Source organism: Protopterus annectens, chromosome 5.part0 (genome assembly GCF_019279795.1).
Source record: "Protopterus annectens isolate FY-2018-M chromosome 5.part0, PAN1.0, whole genome shotgun sequence".
Taxonomy (NCBI): Eukaryota; Metazoa; Chordata; order Ceratodontiformes; family Protopteridae; genus Protopterus; species Protopterus annectens.
The window spans coordinates 1717181006-1717202015 of record NC_056735.1 but is presented as its reverse complement, the minus strand read 5'-3'; the positions used below and the strand labels follow the sequence as shown (position 1 = coordinate 1717202015).

The window sequence follows — 21010 nt, the reverse complement described above, 5'->3', positions numbered from 1 at the left end:
GTTGACTGTTTATGATATACTAAACAGCTGGTCAACAGGTGTCTGAGACTGAATAATTCCTGGAGTATGCCCTTATACTGAGTTTGTGTAATATTGAAACTAATGTATATAATTATCAGTGTTGTGTAGGTGTAGGGTGGTCTACCACGCTCCAAAAAACTGTGTTTTATTTTATTTCTGCATGCGTCAAGGCTGTTTCTCAGTGCACGCATAGTTGCTTGTCGATGTATGTGATTTTGATGTCAAGTCATCAGTGTTTATACACACACACACACACACACTCACACACACACACACACACACACACACACACACACACACACACACACACACACACACACAAACACACACATATATACAATGTGTGCCTATGCATTTTATAATACAAAATGCAAATAAACATGTGCCATGAACCAAGTGTACATAAATACATACATATGTAAAGTGTGTGTGTGTGTGTGTGTGTATGTGTGTGTGTATGTGTGCTGTTTGTTTGTGTACATATATACACAAAAAACAATTACAAATGTAATAATACAAATACGCATGTGTCTTGAACCAGGTGTAATATATTCCAGTCCCTAGATAATTCTGATTGAACCGTTAGTCACTTTAAGAATTTTCTTCCAATTAATTTCTTTATTTGTGTCCTTACTGTGAAATTTCACAGTACTTTTATCATTTTGCAATCTAAACTAGTGAGTATATTTCCCTCTAGTGGGCAAATTTATGTTCTCACGAAGCACAAATTTCAAATAAAACAAGTCACATAAGTGAATTTCAAAAAGTGACAAGCAAATGGGTTATGAATAATTTTATTCTCATGTCTCTCATGTGTTCTTTTAAGTTTAATTTGTCGTGATGTTTGTGCTATGCAATTTGTTCCAAAAGTAGATTCATGCAATGTACTATATTTTCAGCGCAACAGATGCATCTGTCAAAGAAAATGGAATCTATTTTTCCAAATGTATGTTTTAAGAATCTAATATCAAATTTATAAATGCTGAATTTACCACAAGGAATAAAGCCTTTATCACTTAGCTGTTTAAACCTATTTTATGTCATAGTACTGCAGCTTATTTACACAATGTTTATTAATAAATTATTGTGTATATCAATATCTATAGCTAATCTCTCTCTCTCTCTCTCTCTTTTTTATATATCAATATCTATCTAGCTATACATCTATACATATATATATATATATATATACTGTGTGTGTGTGTATATATATATATATATATATATATATATATATATATATATATATTATAGCTATACATACTGCGGTGGTGGTGCTGCAGTAGCGTTGTCGCCTCACAGTAAGACATTGTCCTGTTCGATTCTCAGCTAGAGCGTCTTCTGTGTGGAGACATGTGTAAATGGGCATACCTTTGTTGAAGGTTGTGCATCAGGGCCGGCAACTCAGCACGTAAAAATCTACTGCCAATCATTAGTGGACCGGAGTTCCCCTGTGGCGACCACTAACTGGGAAAAGCTGAAAGACACAACATATATATTATAGCTATATCATCTGTATATATATATATATATATATATATATATATATATATATATATATATATATATATACATACAAAAAATATTTGTGAAAGCGCTCACCTTTTATCTTTGATTAAAATGTTTGTGAAGACTTTTAAATTTGGTTGCCTGCTGTGTCCTGCCACAAAGATTTTTTGTTTTATATTACTTATGGTTTGACGACGTGGCAGTTATTCCTTTGTAGTATTGTTTATATATATATATATATATATATATATATATATATATATATATATATAAACTAGCAAATATATATATATATATATATATATATATATATATATATATACGTACATACATACAGTGGATATAAAAAGTCTACACACCCCTGTTAAAATGCCAGTTTTTTTGTGATATAAAAAATGAATCCACAATAAATCATTTCAAAACTTTCCCCACTTTTAATGTGACCTGTAATCTGTACAATTCAATTGAAAAACAAACAAATCAGTTAATGAAAAATATAAAAAATAAAAAACGTACAATAAGCTGGTTGCATAAGTGTGCACACCATTAAACTAATACTTTGTTCAAGCACCTTTTGATTTAGTTACAGCATTCAGTCATTTTGGGTACAAGCCTGCCATCAATTAAGGAGACTGATTAACCCCAAGTAAAGTTCAGCTGTACTAGTAGGATTTTCCTGACATTTACTCAGTTGCCTGCTACAGCAAAAGCCATGGTTCACAGAGAGCTTACAAAGCATCAAAGTGATGTCATTGTTGAAACGTACCAGTCAGGAGAAGAGTACAAAAAAATTTCCACAGCATTGGATATACCATGGAACACAGTGAAGACAGTCATCAAAAAGTGAAGAAAATATGGGACACCAGTGATGTCGCAAAGGAGGAGGACAGGAAGGGATTAGAGAGACAGAAATAAGTATTTGTACGTGGTAGTAAGTGGAGTAGATATGGAAGGCAGGAGATAAAACGTGTAAAAACAAGATTGAGTAAGAGAAATGAATCTGAAATTATTAGCCAGGAGAGCAGTATGTGCAAACCAAGAATTTGAGGGGAATTATTTTTGTTGTGGCTTAAATAAATGAGTGTTACATATTACCCTGGTTGGTGCAGGGATTGTGTTCCAGACTTTTGCTATACAGTATGGGTACAGACTTTGTAAAGCTTATAGATGCAAATTAGATTTTTGTCAGAAGATTGAAGGTAATGATTTTGGAGACCATGGTGTAAAATTTACCTAAATCTGGGCAGGAAATGGGATTGTATATAATTTTGTATGTTAAGTGAAGTTGGGCATAATTTATCTGATGGGATAATTCTAGCCAATTTAGAGTTTTTAGAGCAGACCAGAACAGTGATATGTTTTATGACTTGCATTACCTGTAAATCTAGCTACCTTGTTGTAACACTGCTCTGGTTTAGATTTTAGGGAGGCCTGAAGGTTAGTCAAGATGGGAGAACCATATAATATAGAGGGTAGTAGGTATATAAGGGCAAGAGTGACTCTGGTGGATACAATAAAGAATGTTTTCACTCTATATAGCATTCTTAGCTTTTCATGATTTTATGTATATATATATATATATGCATATATATATATATATATATATATATATATATATATATATATATATATATATATATATATATGTGTGTATATATATTGGTCTGTAAGTGGAGCTTTCATTTGAGATTATCATCCATTGTAACCTACACAGTTTTGTATGGGGCACTACTTCAACTGGAGTCTTGTTTAGAGATATTTTTTTTCATCTAGACCCCCATTTTTTCGTTAAGTTATTTCTGCCCATCCAATAATCCTGTCCACCTTCCATCTGAGGGCTCAAATTATGGGTTTATACTCAGACTCAGCAGAGGTGTGGGCCAAGCATCTGGATTCCTACCATCATTCACAGAGTCTTTGGATTTTTGCTGGCCTATGTCTAACGCCTACATGCCTAGCTCAAGCTATGACTGGCTAGACTTAGGAAACTATGGTGTGCCCTGCCCTGGGCCCTAAGAGGCATGCACTGACCAGCAATCCTATTTCCCAGCCTGATGTCTGACTTTCCTGTGCAGCAGATGCTGCTAGCACTCAAATGGAAAGCCATCAGCTTGTACACTCCCTCTAGGATAGGAATATCCCATTCACCATGCCAACTCTGCCAAACTTCCAGTCTGCTAATCTAGCTTTGGTCATCTGGATGGCTTTAAAGTTATACTTCTCATGAGTAAGTGATTTTGGGAAAAACAAAAGTAGTTTGTTTTTCTTTGGATTAGAAAGGTGATGGTGGTTACAAAGCCATTATTCAGTAAAGTTAAAAGCTTGTTGTTTAATCTTGTCTAAGTTTTCTAGATTGTCTGAGAGGCAGATAAGGGTGGAAGTAAGAATTCAAAGCCATTATTCAGTAAAGTTAAAAGCTTGTTGCTTAATCTTGTCTAAGTTTTCTAGATTGTCTGAGAGGCAGATAAGGGTGGAAGTAAGAATTCACTGACACTTCCTCAATTCACTGGTTCACTGTTTGCCTCCTACAAATTAGCTCCCACTATTCCCACAGGTTTATCACAGACCTTGCTCTGGGTTTTTTATTCAGCCTCCAAATATTTACATTTAGCGACTAATTCAAGAATGGCACCATACTGTTAAGCCATCTTGCAACATGTTTCTTTTCCCATTCTTGCAGCACATTGACAAGGCTTCTATTTAGTTAATATTTTCTTCCACCTTCTTTATATGCTAAATGTATCTCATTTACTTTCCTTATATTTCTGCACCTCTTTAAATTCATTTAATAGCAGTGCAAGCTGTAACTTATTTCTGTTCCTCTCCCATTCAACCTTCAAGCCAAAGTTCATATGCTGGTTTTGGTTTTATATCCGGTCTCTTATAGTTGTGCCTTTAACAACTCATTTTCAGTTTACAGAGTCTGGTATTTTGTTTTTTCTGTACTTCCTCAAACTGTTTTTGTAAATCTTTCATCCTTTCCATAGCTTTTTCAATTTTTTTTTTATTTTTCTTTCTTTAAACAATCTAAATGTTGTTGCTAACACAGATGAAGTTGCATCAGTTTGCTTGGAGGCATTTTGCTTGTCCAAGTTTTGATCTGTTTTACTATTACATCGTTTCAATTGCTCTAAGTCAGCCATTAACCTTTGGTGACTTTCTTGAAAACCATTCACAATTCTTTGTACATAAGTCAGATCATTTTGAGGATAATCTGCTTTTACTATCTATTCTATGCTTTCTGAAACAATTTCCTCTAGTTTTACTATCAGTTTTCTGTATTTAGCAGCAAGCTACCATGGCTTTTATAACCCTCCATAGTTAACTAGAATGGCTTGTACAATCTTTTGCACGCCTTGACCTTTTGCTTTAAAGATTTCAGATTCCTTTGCATCAAGGTTAGTTTTTAGTACCTAAAACAAAGTGTTGTTTGTTCCAGCTCTCTTAGTACCTATAAGGGAGGATATTTAGAAGTAGTTTAAATGCAGAGTTGAACTAATTTATACCTTGTAATGCAAATGATATTGTTTGTGTCTTTTGGCTTTTCCCGGTTAGGGGTCACCACAGCGGAACTCCGGTCCACTAATGATTGGCAGTGGATTTTTACATACCGGGTTACCAGCCCCGATGCACAACCTTCAACGAAGGCACGCCCCATTCACGTATGCCTCCACACAGAAGACGTTCTAGCTGAGAATCGAACGGGACAACATCTTGCTATGAGGCGACAACGCTACTGCAGCACCACCACCGCATGATATAATGCACCTTAAATGTATAATCTGGCCATGAATCAAGCATTGCAGTTCCCTTAAACTTCCATTATGTAAATATTAATATTGAATTAATAGTCCACTGCTGTCTTAAGAAGTCTCTGCAAATACTCATGCTACTGTTTATTAAAAGTAGGTGGTGCAGACACATTAGAAAGAACTAGTTACTTTTATAAGACAAAAATACTGGACCACAAAGTTTGAAGACTATCCCGTAGCTATCTCCAGAAATCCCATAGTACCGAATATTCTTAAAACATATGGGTCGTGTGTGCATTGCTGATTTCTGACATCTCCAGCAAAGACAAGAAGACATTTTACTTTTCTAATAATTTGGCAAGTGTTGAAAATACATTGTGCAAAAATATCCATGATTTTATTTTCCAAAATGACAATTAAGTCCCTTTATACATTTAAGTCAGGAAAATAGTCTATTTTAGAAACTTAGTAAAAAGAATGCCACATTTCTAATGGTTTTATAAACTGCAGACACGTATGCATTAGATGGTACCTTGCAGTATCTTGATTAAACAGTCTAGTATTTATAAAACAGAAGTCATTTATTAGGTCCGATTCCATGCATTAAATTATACAGATGTATAATTTGCTGTACTTATAACCAGTCACAGTCTGCAGTTGTACAGTATGCATTATTTGTTTTACATTTAGAGGCATGCGTCATACATATACTGCAAGTGGAACTTTCACAATTCTGCTAGCAATTTTAATCATGCATTCTTTACTTGATACTGTGTGGTATTAGTGACTGGCACCATCAAAGACATTCTATGGTTTATTAATGACATTGTATTACAAATGTGAGAGAAACACTTTACAAGCAAGTGAATTGAGTAAGACTGGTATGATATATAATTGTCTTTTTATATCACCTCAGCTAAATATCTCTATCTGTATCTGTTATGAATGCAGCATTCATTCCTATACAACCTTGCTTTGTATAGTTTCTATAACTGTCCATAAATTCCTGGTCTACCATACTTAGCACATTCTAATTATGGCTTCCTCAGCATATACCTTCAGGTTATAGTGCTCATGCCTTACATACATTTATGCCAAATGTAATTATGTACTCCCATTTAAGGTTTCAAAGCTACTAAATGCAGCACATAAATAATTCCAGGCTGCAATTTCACTTTTATTGGCAATAGTCTGCATTTGAAAGGCATGAAACTGTTGTCCATTTGAATATATAAATGAAATTATTAGTGTGAATGTATCTTTACTATTTTCCCATAGCACTGCCCAGGAATTGAACTGCATGAGTTTTAAGATATATGTTACTGCAGTCATAAGTTGTATTTTTTTATGAATCTGTTTGAATATCACAGAAACTCTCAGATAGACTTGATTTTTTTCACTACTGTAGAGAATACTCAAGACTACAAATTCTAAATTGTTCATCAGGCAGTATGATTTGCTTTCGAGTTGTCAAACAAACTGTCATGCCCCTTCACTGGCCCAGTAATCAAGAAGCCTCAATCCTCACCACTGGCAGCAGCTAGGGGACGTACACACTGGGAGGATGACAAGTACACACACAGTGAAGTGCAATTTCCCCTTAAGAGCACACAGATATCACAGTCAGTCTGAGGCTGGTTTCTCCCTCTTTCTCCAGATCTCCAATAAGACTCCCCACTGACACAGCTATATGGTTAATATCTCAGTTGAGGGGCCAAGCCAAGATCTCCACCACCTTCTCTGTCCAACTAGTGCTTCGTGTCCCTCCCCAAGTAGCTAACAAGCTAACACACACACACACACACACACACGCACACACACACACACACACACACACACACACACACACACACACACACACACACACACACACACACACACACACACAAACACACACTTTACATATGTATGTATTTATGTACACTTGGTTCATGGCACATGTTTATTTGCATTTTGTATTATAAAATGCATAGGCACACATTGTATATATGTGTGTGTGTGTGTGTGTGTGTGTGTGTGTGTGTGTGTGTGTGTGTGTGTGTGTATAAACACTGATGACTTGACATCAAAATCACATACATCGACGAACAACTATGCGTGCACCGAGAAACAGCCTTGACGCATGCACTTTTATATAGCACAAAAGTTAGCATATAATTTAATAATAGTCTCCATATGAAATTTAACATCACATATACCTCTTCATACATTTATAGTCTCATTTTATTGTATAATTTTGTTCTACAGACAGTTTTTGCCAAGCATTTATAATACAGTACTCTTTCATAGATGACTTATACCATAACTTTCTGTTCTGCTATATTGGGTCAATACTTACTTTCCATGCAAATACTTTTTTAATAGATATCTTAACAGTGAGTTCCTCAATAAACATTTTCTTTTTTTAATTTCTACACACTTCCAGTGTACTCTTATACTTCTTACATAATTTACAAATGAAAGAATTTTTATCATACTTCATCTTCCACAAACTCCCAAAAGGATGGCATAATAACAAAACAAAAAATATATAGGATTAATTAATCCAAGACCAATGCACTCTCTCTCTCTCTCTCTCTCTCTCTCTCTCTCTCTCTCTCTCTCGCTCTCTTTCTCTCTCTCTCTCTCTCTCATTGTTTACGTAATCATTTATTTATTTCACTTTGTTAACTGGGTGAGTAGACTCTTCCAAAGACTCTTTTCAATAATGTCCTGGGCCACTAGGGCAGACAGATAAATATAAAATAACTGCAATACAAAAAAAGATTGTAATAGCAGCATACAGTGAAATAACAACAAATACAGTAATTAAACAAAAGCAGAATTTACAAGATCAGCAGCAGAATAAGTTAGGTGCAGCATTAATTCATCCATCCAGCCATCCTCAACCCTTTTTTTATTTTTGCACATGGGGTCGTGGTGTCACTTCAACAGTGACAATTATCTACAGCCAAGGTTTACAGTACCACACACTTGCACACACACTCACACCTAGAGCCAGTTTAGAGTGTCCATTCCACATCCTGCATGTCTTTGGAATGTGGGAGGAAACTGGAGCACCTGGAAGAAACCCACATGAACACATATTTGCACAAAATCAGCAACAGACTAAAGTTAAAACAGATACAGTATCTTCATAGTTACTCACACAGCGGGACTTACAGAATATAGCTGCTGCATTATTAATACATAAAGTTGGCAAACTGACTTAATTACTTTTTATTTATAATATATGTACATCTGAGAATGAAAATGTTAGTTTAGTTCAAGTACCTGTTTTTAAGCATTCAGTTTTATTTTCTTCCTCATCAGGTTTAACATTGTATACCATACAATCCCAAATATTGTGTTCAAGAAAACAATTTATTTTACTGCCAGAAACATAAATACACTTCTTAAAATAACTCAGTGTATCAAATAAACATTATTTCTATAACTTAAAATGATTCCCTGAGTTTGCTAAATCATGCATTTTCTTTAGAATGTCTTCCCTATTTGTTATGACTGTATTTTCTTTTTCGCAGATCTCTCACCTTATACATTAAAGTTTGTTTCTGTAAAATAAACTCTTCTATTTCTCATATCTTCTATACCTTTACACTTATTTTTATTCAAATATAAACCTACTCAATATAGATTTTTTCCTGTACTTTAAATCAATTCTTTAATCCATCTATTATGGTTAGCAGAATTAACTTTCAGGCATAAACTAATGAATTTTGCAATGCTCACCACTTTTTGCTATTCCACAATTAGCTTTACTGCAGCATAAATTTATATAAGAAATAACCACATTCATAGCTAACACAAATAGTATCTAGTTTATTGGCCATCCTTATTTAACTTCTCTGTTAACCTTTATTCTTTTGCCAAACCAAAAATTTATTATGGCTTTAATATGAGTCTTTTCACATAATTTGGATTAAATTCGGTATCCATAGATTCTTAGGTTCATAGATTAGTACTAGGCTAATTGCCCTTGTGGGTCATTTTAAGCCTAGCCAATTAACCCATATGAGAATCAAACTCTGCACCTTGTGTCTGTTAGGCAAATATCTTAACCATTATGACAACCTCCCTCTGGGGACTGTTATGCCAACTTCCCTCTGGGGAGCTTTACATTTTTCTTCAACCCCATATGCATATAACATTTTCGATAACTGCTAATGACAAACAGCCCTACACCTTCTTAACATCACATATTGCCACCTTTCCATCATTGTCCTCTCTTTATATCCTATTTGCCACCTCTTCAACCGAAATTAAAATTTATTTTACTTGCCTTGTGTTTATTTTATAAATACAATGCTGCATTAATTTGCCAGTACACAACTGAATTATCTTCATCAAGATTTTTAGTCATAATTACTGAAGTAATTTTGAATACAGGAAAAAATGAAGTGTGTTTTCATTTAAATAAAATAAGTGTAAATGTTTAGAAAATATGAAAACCAGAGGAGTTTATATTACAGAAACAGGCATTACGGTAATAATGGAGCTCAGGAAGTTTGCACTGTAACTTCCAATGGGCGGAGCCTAAGCCTTTTGACAGAATCAAATTATGTCCTCACATTTCAAACAAATGTTCATATCTCTGGAACTTTAGGGGTTATGAAAGAAGTATAAATGGCAAACCCTTCAGCACAAATTATTTTTATACTGGTAATATCATTTAGGTTCTAGGTCTTAAACTGAATTTTATAAGTCATAGTAAACACAGTAACTATTATGTTTGTAATATTTTGTAAACAACTTACAATACCTCAGAAACCACTCAAGTTGCACACATATTGTCAGCAGCATTTTATTCATCTAGCTGAGTGGTTTTGTGTGAGGCGAAGGAGCTCTCTCTGTGTTACTTGCTTTTTGAGATATTTAGAAAAATGTGAAAATTATATCTGTATAAATTAATATCATAAAATCAACAGTTAATATTTTGTTACTTGCACTAGACAGAGGTCAGATATTAATGCAGTTGAATTTGCCATCATGTAAGGTTTAAGAAGAAATCTTTTAAAACCTTGTACATAGTATGGTTTTGGAATTACTGATGCAAATATGGACAAGCAGTATTTAACGCTTAGAGCCATCAGTGGGAGTTAACTGCAGACGCACCTGAAGGTGTCACTCGGATGTAATGAGTTACATGAGAGATTTGTGAAAAATATTTTTCTCCCTCCTTTTCCATATGAATTTTACAAGTCCACTATAGATCTCTTCAGACCTTATTACACTCTATAACCATTCATTCAAACCATTAAGAACATTTTCATCTTTTTTTCAGGTTTTATAAAAGATAAGCTGTTCTATATTTTCTAGGTGAAATATCACCATCCATTATCCCCAAAGGTTCAACTAGTTTTTCTATAATTACTTCTTTGTCTACTTATTGCTATTCCTTTTCTGAGAATTTGAAAGCATATTATTCAGTCTCTCAAAACGTTTACTTTACGCCTGTCTTTAAAAAGCATGCCTACAGCTTTGCTAATATGTTCTTGACCATATATGACATTACCTTGCTTATTCAATATAGCTGACATTATTGCCTTATTGTATTTCACTTGTTTACCCCAAAAATGAGAAATGTCTTCCATTTTGCCTTTAAAAATAATTTCCTCTGTTTATTAAATCCCTCATTTTTTCTTTATTCAGCTTAGATATTTCTTTCTATCTGTAAGCATTCCATTATTTTCTGTGCTAACACCTTCTCAAAATCATTTATCTCCTTAATTATTAAAAATGCTGTCTTTGCAACTCTGTTAAACACTTACATCAATACGGAAGGAAAGGGCAACTCCGGGAAGTGGCCAACCATCTCCTTGCCCTATGACAAATTCATTGAATCGCTTAAATGCAAATCGATGAATTGTGTCGCTCAAAACACATTCGCGTAATTCACCTTTCATTGTGATAATATAGACCCCTATTTATGTAAGTGGTCATTACATTTTTAATTAGCTTTTACCTTTTTTTTTTCTATCTAATTATGTTTGGAATTTCTTCTCTATTTCCTTTTCCTATATTTAACTCTGCCACCTATGAATATTTCTTCCGTTTCATGTTCAGCATCCTCATCAGTCACTTTATCCCATTCTCAGAAGTTAGCAATCAGATTTATTGCTTGTTTTCAAATGTTGTAAATACCACATCACAATTTCACCTTCAGTATTAACATGCCAATCACTATTAACTTTATTCATATTGCATAAGGCTTTTCCAGTGGCAGATATTTAGCAATACTACCTTCTTTTCCATCTCATTTCACAACAGTGCTTTCATTAATTTTCAGAAGCATAGAACAGCCTGTTAATAAACATATATCATGTTATACTTTGTAATGAATTTTTCAGCACCTTGTCATATGCCTTTTTTCTCCACGCTGACAATCTTGAATTAAGTGATCAAAATTACCCCAAAGGAAGTAGGAATTAGGCCACTTCAATACCTCATAGTCCTATGGATTTCATTTACAATTATTATATTTATTTTAGCTATATAATTCCATTTGCAAATTTTAGAGGGACCCAGACCTCCCAAACTTCTATTCTCAGCCTTCTTTCCTTCACAATTTATTTTATTTCATAATAATAATAATGATTATTAACCGACTTCAGTGTAAACCTCTTTCTCTTAAATATATTAGTTTTAAGACTGACAACTCGATTTAATATTTTTTTCATCAGATGTGTAAACCTGTAACTATATTTTAACTTACCGGGTGTTTTTACTTTTGAACTTGGGATGTGTACTTCCCTACCTATCACATCTTGCACGTGTTCTTTTTCCTATTCCTCATGCACCAACTCCTTCGCTCAACACTTTCTGGAATTCATAAATTCCAATGCCCTAGATCAACTTATCCACACCCCCACCAGGGGCAACAATATCCTAGACCTAGTCATTACCAACATGAGTGACTGGTGTTCCACACCTGAAGTCAACTCCCCATTGGTCAGATTCGACTATAAGCTAATTACCCTAAATATCCACATCCCGCCCCCACCCCCCATTAAGGAAACCATGGTAAAAAATTTCTCGAAAGCCAACTTCATGCTTCTTAAGACAGAAGTGGCGAACTTCACGACACCCATGCAGATGGACAATACAGTTATGACTGCTGAATCCTACATAAGCAAACATGCACTCTATAAGCACTTACACAAGTGCATGGATCGTGTTAGCCCAAACAGAATCAAGATGCTAGCCTCCAAAAAAGGAAGCCAATCTGGTGGTCCCCTGCCATAAACAAACTCTACAACAGAAGGAAGAAACTGTTGCAAAAGAGAGTAAAATCCCATGAGTGGAGGAGCTCCCTGGACAGCCTCAGTAAGAAGCTAAGATCCCTTCTAAGATGCTCCAAAGCTAGCTACAAAACCAAAATCACCACTGATTCTAGGGAAAACCACAAAGCATTCTATAGCTATGTCAAGAATCTCAATGGCAACACCCAGATCTGCTCTGAGTTACAGCACAACGGCATGAAAATTACAGAACCAACTGATATTGCCAACATCCTGACAGATAGGTTCAGTGCTAACTTTACCCCTCTCTCACCCCCTAAAGGGTCCATATCTATGCAGGAAGAATGCAGAGTCCCTGTAATCACAACTATGCAAGTAAAAGCTGCACTCCCTAAAGCCAAAAACACAGCATCCATGGGACTGGACAACATCCCAGGCTGCGTTTTACATGAACTTCAGAACGAACTGGCTCCCACCTAAGCACTATGTTCAATCATAGCCTCACATCAGACTTTGTGCCCACTGAATGGCACACAGCAACAGTTATCTCACTCCACAAAGGGGGAGCCACCACTGATCCTGGGAACTATCACCCTCTTAGCCTGATGAGCCTCGTCTGTAAGGCCATGGAACTTATCATCATGGAACTCATAAACAAAGACATTAGTAACCTCCAAACTCTGAACCCCCACCCAGTTCAGATTTGTGAAAGGCAGATCATGCCTCCTGAACCTGATCAACTTCTTTGAGGCAGTCACCAAAGCCGTAGATGAGGGTAAGGTGGTTCACACATCCTATCTTGACCTAGCCAAGGCTTTCTACACTATTCCCCATTCTGGAATTATAGCTAAACTCACTAAACTAGGTGTAAATCCCTACATCACAAGATGGGATGCCAACTGGCTCACTGACAGAACCCACACTGTAAAAGTTGCTGACTCCAAATCTGACTTCAAACCAGTGACAAGTGGAGTATTACAGGGTTCAGTCCTGGGACCTCTCCTGTTTGGTATCTACTTCTCTGAAGTTCAGGCTAACACAGAAGGCCTCTGGCTAATGAAGTTCACAGATGACTGCAAACTGGGAGCCACAGCCGAGTCCCCAAATGATGTGGACATCCTACAGAAGGGCCTCACTGAGACAGATGCCTGGCGTCAGAGCCATGGCCTCAAGCTCAGTGCCAAAAAGTGCATTCTCATCCCTTTTGGTAAAAACTCAGTACCCATGAGCTACCACATAGGTGGCAGTCTACTTAACTCCGAATGTGTGATAAGAGACCTTGGGACCCAGGTGGACACTAGTATCTCCTTTGATAATCACATCGCCACAGTAGTTAGGAAGTCCTTCTACATGGCACACCTCATCACAAAAGGGTTCTCATCCAGGAAAAAAAGAGGTAATTGTTCCCCTCTACTCGACATTCATTAGACCCATTATAGAGTACAACGCCCCTTTTGGAATGTACCTCACAAGACATCTGCAGCAGCTGGAAAGGCCACAGAAGTACCTCACAAAGAGGATTACTGGCCTCAAACAGATGATCTACACTGACCGTCTCAAAAGACTCCAGCTTTACTCCATAGCATATCGCCTACTCCAAGGTGATCTCTGCCTAACATATAAAGCTATGTCAAACCCAGAGCTGTTGGACATACTACACCTAAAGGAATCCCAATCCCTCCAAGCTGCATGCTCTAGGTACCTAAACTTTGTCACTTGAATAAACAGGACATGCTGGAGGGATAGATTCTTGTCCCAGAGACTTTCCACACTCTGGAACAAGCTACCCATCTATGTCAAGCAAAGTTCCTCAGTAGCACTTTTCAAGAAAAATCTTGATGCATGGATGGGAAATAGGAAATACACCCTGGGGATCACTTCTGTCTCTCTGCTCGACAGGGGCACAGGAAAATAACTTTCTTGGGTGGCATAAGCCAGGGAACCTTGTTGGCTAGGCTTACTTAGGACCTTGGGCCGATAGCCTAGTACCTACTTATGAACCTATGAACCTATGTTGTGACATGACAGCACAGCTTATGAAAAGCTGTAATCCTCAGAAAACAGGGCTAAGTTAAATATTTAAAATGTAGACCTTCCTCATCATTTATAGTTCATTGGTTGTGCTATGTTTGCTTAAACTACATTCAAAATTAATAAACCAAAAAATGCAGTCCAATAAATGAAAAAACATCCAAGAAAGCTCACTCCGGATATAAAACACAAACCACTTTTATTTTCCACTTGTGTCACAACGTACCTCGTTGTAATACAAGTGGAAAATAAAAGTGGTTTGTGTTTTATATCTGGAGTGAGCTTTCTTGGATGTTACATTCAAAATTATCTCCATAACACTACATTGCCGGATGCAGACAAATTTCCAAGTATTCTGTGAGGCAACTGTAAGCAATGATTCTACCTTGTATCTACTCCTTCTTGCTAGTGATTAAGCATTGGTGTCATACAATGAAATCCCTAGTTTCCTAAATATTTCCATTGCTCCTGCATTCTCAAGTTGCACTTTTGCTACAACCCAGCTTGCCTGCAGTTTTTATATATATATATATATATATATATATATATATATATATATATATATGTATGTGTGTGTGTCTAAAAGGATCCAAATATATACACATACAGATAGATTGACAGATACATACATATTTACATACATACATACATACATACTTACTGTAGACCACTCATCATAGCCACCATAGTTCATGTCAGAGTGAAAAACTGAAAGCCTGTAGCTATAGGTAAAAGATCCTTGGCCCTAGATAATTGTCACTATTGAAGTAATATCCCAACCCCATGTGCAAAAATGGGAAAAGGGGTTGTGGATGGATGGATGGATGACTGGATGGTGGATGGCTGGATGAATGGATGGATAGAGCATACAGCATTAAAAACTACCAAATTATTTTGAATTTTTTGTGTTTTATTTACAGGGTTGCCAAATTCACCCGCGGTCCATTTTTAGTAAATTACTAGATACAAAAGCTCCATTTGTAAATCATACATGAATCCAAGATTTCAATATAACACAAGATCAAAATATTCCCATATAGCATATTATTATTTTACAGAAGCCCTGATGTAATGAGCAAAAGAATATATATATATATATATATATATATATATATATATATATATATATATATATATATATATGTATATGGGTTCCTATTATATAATTGAAGATGCAATCCTTTGAATGCATCTTGATCAAACTTGAAAGAACGAAACAGCAAAATAGCGAAACGATGTATAAGCAATTTCTTTCCCTGGGAAAGAAATCACTTGGCCGCCTCCATTACTTTGCCGTTTTCATCACTGTAGTGCAATCTCAGAGTTGGTATATTTAAGTATGGGGGTGTGGGGGGCACAGCCCCCACATTGGGGGGGGGTTATATAATGTTTTGAAGTTTTTATTTAATTTTATTTTTTTTGTGGAACACCAATTTTTTTTCCCTGGGGAAAATAAATGGGGTGGATAAATCAGTGTTCACTTTTTTTAAGTGTTCGCTGATTTAATATAGACTCTGTGTGTGTGTGTGTGTGTGTGTGTGTGTGTGTGTGTGTGTGTGTGTGTGTGTGTGTGTATATATATATATATATATATATATATATATATATATATATATATATATATATGTGTAGACAGACACAAGTGATTGTAAGGGTGTATTTTTTATGATATAAACATATAAAAATCTCTTAAATTAAATGCAGGATAATGTCTGAAGTAGTGCATAACAAGGAAAACGTTCCAACGCATTACAAAATAAAAGGGGGCATGGAAACAGCAAATTACAATTATAACTGACAGCATTGAAGAAGCATTACCAAGAGTTTGTACAAAAAGTAGATGGCATCATTTTTATGTAGACAAATATTTATGAGACAAAGTAAGAACAAAGTAATTTCTTGAAGACCTTCAGACTATTTGAGCTTCTAATATCAGCAGAGTGTAGGTTCTAACTATGACCACTTGTTTCCTACTTAGTACATCTCTGAAGAGGCCTTGGTGGGGAAAATTCCAAAAATGAAAATCTGTCATTTTATGACAGCAGTAAGTTAAACAAACTTACATAGTCATCAAAATCCTTTGTATGAGATTTTTGGGTTTTCTATATAAGCTTAGTGCTACTGATGCTGGCACACTTTATATAGCGATTTACTATTGATGACCAGTAGGTTAGCAAATACTGAACATTTTGCAGTGACAGATATGTTATCCTCAGAGGGAACCTGTATCAGATTTTTTGAATCAAGTCAACAACAAAAAGATGCTTGTGTTGTAATTTCACTAACACTGAATCAATAATATAAAAATGCATACAAAATAAAAAAATACTCAACTAAACTTATTTTCATACCTCAACCTATACAGTTTTTTAAAGCAAGTGTTCAGTATGGACTTTTCACAAAGACTGATATGCTCTGAGTCTGCTAGCCTTGTTCATTTAGTAGTGATTGTGCAGTAACAATGCAAAACCAACTTTCTTATGCTAGTAGTAATATTTTAGTCCCAATGTCTGTTGCAAATTCTATAAGGTCTACAGCAAACCATTGCCAAAAGAAAGCTGAGATTATTTATTGACAAACCAGTACTGAATATCTGATTTTTGTACATGTTTTTCAGTGCTAAACTATGTGAATCCACCTTTTCAATATACACATTTTAATATATAATATTGTATAGCTGTATAGCTATTTCTGTTTTTTTTACCTCAGTTATAACATTATATCTTACAGAGCTTGTAACTGTCTACTGTTGAATTATGGGGGTCTTTAAAAGAAGGAGTTTAAATATTATTGCTAGGAAACAGAATTGCTAAGCTGTGGCCATTTATTCCATTAGATAACAAAAGGTGTTTTGTTAAAACAATATTACTAATGTGAAAATGCTTTCAAAACACATTTTCTTCTTCAAATTGTCAACCAGATACTTTTATGTTCTAACCTTACAAAATGATATTGCAACTGCATGTTGTATTTTATAACCTAAATGTTGCAGTTCAATACCACTTGCATGAGCTACTGTACCTCTCTACTGACCAGATTTTTGCAGAATATCCATTTTTTTCTGGAAATTCATTGAGGATTGATGTCACCAAATAATAACAGCCATTTGAGTTTCTGACCTTTAAATGGAAAAAACACATTTAGTATATCAACTTACTAAGTTATTACTGATAGATTTCTGCACATCAGTAAGTCAAATGACATCATAAGTACTTTGTCTGGGGATCTAAATCTCTTCTGCAACATCAACGGAAGGTTTGGAGGGACAGGTGTATTTCGCAGAGGATACTACTGTTGTGGAACAGACTCCCCATCCACATAAAACAAAGTTCATGAATGTCCATTTTCAAGTGCAACTTAGATCTATGGATAGGAAATAGAAAATTTACCCCAGGACTGCCCCCTGTATTACTAAAGGATATATGCAGCTCCTAAATGCTTTATCCCAAGCATGGCTCCTCTCAAATTATCTAAGGTATGATCGCAGTTATTTTCATTATGGGAAATACATAATTATCAAATATGAGATGGGTGAGCCCAATCTATAGACTAATAGAATAGGTTAATTCAAGTATAAAAAGGGAAATTGGCTACACATAAAATGGCTTACAAGAGCAGCTAGCCTAATATTTATATCTGAACTTATAAAAGGAATATTTAAAAATTGTCCCTGTTTTGGGGCCTTTATCCCTCATTATTTTTGGCTTTGTCCAGATTTCTTGTCCTTACAGGTTGGGAGTTATAAGCTAAATTCATTAGAAAGATGGCATGACAGCTTGTCTATCATTGTCCTGAAAATGGAAACATAGTGGTGCATACAAATGCTTATCTATACCTGCATTCGTTGAAGAATAGTAGGCCTCAGTTAGCTCTATACTTCAGCACAAGAATAAGGATATTATTACTGAAATATTTTAAGTGTTTTACAAAAATATGTCTGTTCATGTTTTTATTCTGTGCTTGGTTTTGTATTACATTTAACTTTAGACCACATATTGAAAGAAGCCACTTACTAATTCACTTACTTGTTCCTTGGGGGAATTAATGGAAGTAGAAATTAACTAAAATAATATAAATATGGGGAATGATGTACAAGCAAATCAGAAATATTACATGAATGAAGAAAGCATCTATGTATCATTGTAAGTAAGAAGTTTCTCTGTCTACTGAAAGAACTTAGTAACTGAAGAATACTTTGCAAATATAAAAAGCATATTTGTTTTAAAATCAGTAATTTGCAATCATTCTTAACTGATATGGTTTCCCTTTGTTTTGTGTATTTCCAGTCATTTATGTTTGAATCTTCCTTAAGCATGGCAGTGACCAAATGGGGCCTTAAGACTTGCAATCGTTTAGATAAAAGTTATTACAAATGTTGGGAGCCACTGAAACGCCACTTCAATCCAAACTGGAAACCAAGTGGCAAGTAATTGCAGTAAGTAACATTCTAATTAAATCAGATGTTCTTCACAGAATGTATACCGAGGCTGTTAAACAGTCATCTTACAAAAACATTAAACATGGTAATGGTGTCTGTAGTGGATTTCTACAATGCTTGCACATGGCTTGTTTCGTTAAACATGTTATTGGCATTTATATACAAGCTTTCTCATTGTCACACTCTCTTGGTATAAAACTGACGAGTGATGTATTGCAATAGCTTCCATGCTTCAGAAGAGACAATAATCCTCTAGACTATTTTTTTTTTCATCTTACATTATTTTGCTGTAAGATCCAATAAGGACAACTGCAGCATTTGCATTTCCTTAGATCCTCATCCTCAGGACACAGAATGTGCTCATCATTCTAAGTTCCACCCACTACACATTCAGTAATGTTTTCTTAGTCAGAAGCCAGCATCTGTTAGATTCCTAAAGCTTCCAGAGACAGTCTGGAATTCTTGTGGATTCTTTCTGGTACCAGTTTGCTATACTGGCATCTCATACTGTTTTGCTAATTTCTTAATTTTACTGAAGCTACTCTATGCCAACTTTCATTGCATTACAGTTTCTGCCATTCATTGTAACTGGCTTATTCTGTCTTCTTCATAATATTCCAATAGTCATATATTTAATAACAAAGAGTCATCTACCCACGCTTATGAGTCTGCACTGAATCCTAGAATAACCGCAGTGAACAGCCACTATCATTCACACAGTTTACTAGACAAAGGAATGTTTTCCACTTAATTTATAGTTTCCAGATTTTTGTTTTCTATCATTTCACAACTGCATGTCTTTCAGTAACCACCTCAGTTTTGCCTGGGATCTTTCAGAGGTTTCCACTGTCTAATGAATTTTCAGCTTGAGAGTCTAATGTAAAAAAGTCACATGAACAAACACTAAGGTGGAACTCAACAGTCTGACCCATGAAATTATTACAGTTACTGTTCTTGAATACAGTGAATTGCTGAACTGTCTTCCATCAGGTAAAGTGCCTCCAACCAAATAAATCTTAAGATAACAAAATATACCATGATGTTACTGTGTTAGTATTAGTCATAAGAAGTGAAGATATTTTGTTGGAACAAGTGACATATGTTGCTGTGTTTGTTGTAGCAGGAATTAGCTACCTTCCAGTCTTGCTGCACTGTTAAATTTATTTACAAGCGCACTCTATATTTTCAACTGGTTTTGCAGAGAAAGTCCTGCTTGCCTTGCGTTTGTCTGTCTTTGCTGCTACTAGGGCTTGGGGAATGGGTGACCTGTACATCATCGTCCTGATTGGAGAACGAATGCTGTCCTACAGAGTATTAATTTACAGGTAATGCCCACTGAAAAACAAGTCTGTCCCTTCACAACTGCCATTATTTACACTTGCTAAACAGCTCTTTGCAGTTTAGTGACCATAAAATGAAATTAAAAAGTCAGCTAAGTAAAAACGAGAGAAAATAATGTAAATTCATATCTGTTGTGTTTGTGTATGTGTCTTTGTGTGTGTGTGAGAGAGAGAGGGACAGGTTTAGCCCCGACTGAAACAGGCAGTCTGTCAGGAGCATCAAGAAAAGAACTTAAATAACATTAATTGTTAGTGTGTGTTTGTGTGAATGTGTGCATGTGAGAGACTGAGAGAGAGTGAGAGTGGGACAGAAACAGCAATAACCGCAACAAGCAGTCCATCACTACTGGATGTCTTACAATTTCATGTCTAGCATTACTGACTTTAATCACCGTTGATTTTCCAGGAGATTGTTAGTTACAGCAGCATTATATTTGAATAAGGTTAAAACAGGATAAGCGCTTTCTTGTACACCTCTGGCACGCTTCATCAGATCTAATTTTATACATAATAGAAATGTCTTTAAATAGTGTTATCAATTAGAACTAAGTACTTAATAATTCAATTTATAAGCATTAATTACATTCATTTAGTACTCCATATATGGACATTTCCTGTTGGAAAACAAAAAACCAAAATACAAAAAATGAAATGTAAATACTTGTATATATATATATA

At 35.4% G+C, this 21010-nt stretch overlaps 1 protein-coding gene across 1 annotated transcript in view; it reads left to right on the top strand.

Moving 5' to 3' along the window:
• Positions 1–21010, top strand: part of HGD (homogentisate 1,2-dioxygenase) — a 622110-nt gene that overhangs the window by 589095 nt on the left and 12005 nt on the right. The window contains exon 14 of the mRNA XM_044071510.1: positions 18841–18989. Within this exon, the coding sequence (XP_043927445.1) occupies positions 18841–18984 (144 nt within the window). The 3' untranslated portion in view covers positions 18985–18989. The remainder of the gene's footprint in view (positions 1–18840; positions 18990–21010) is intronic.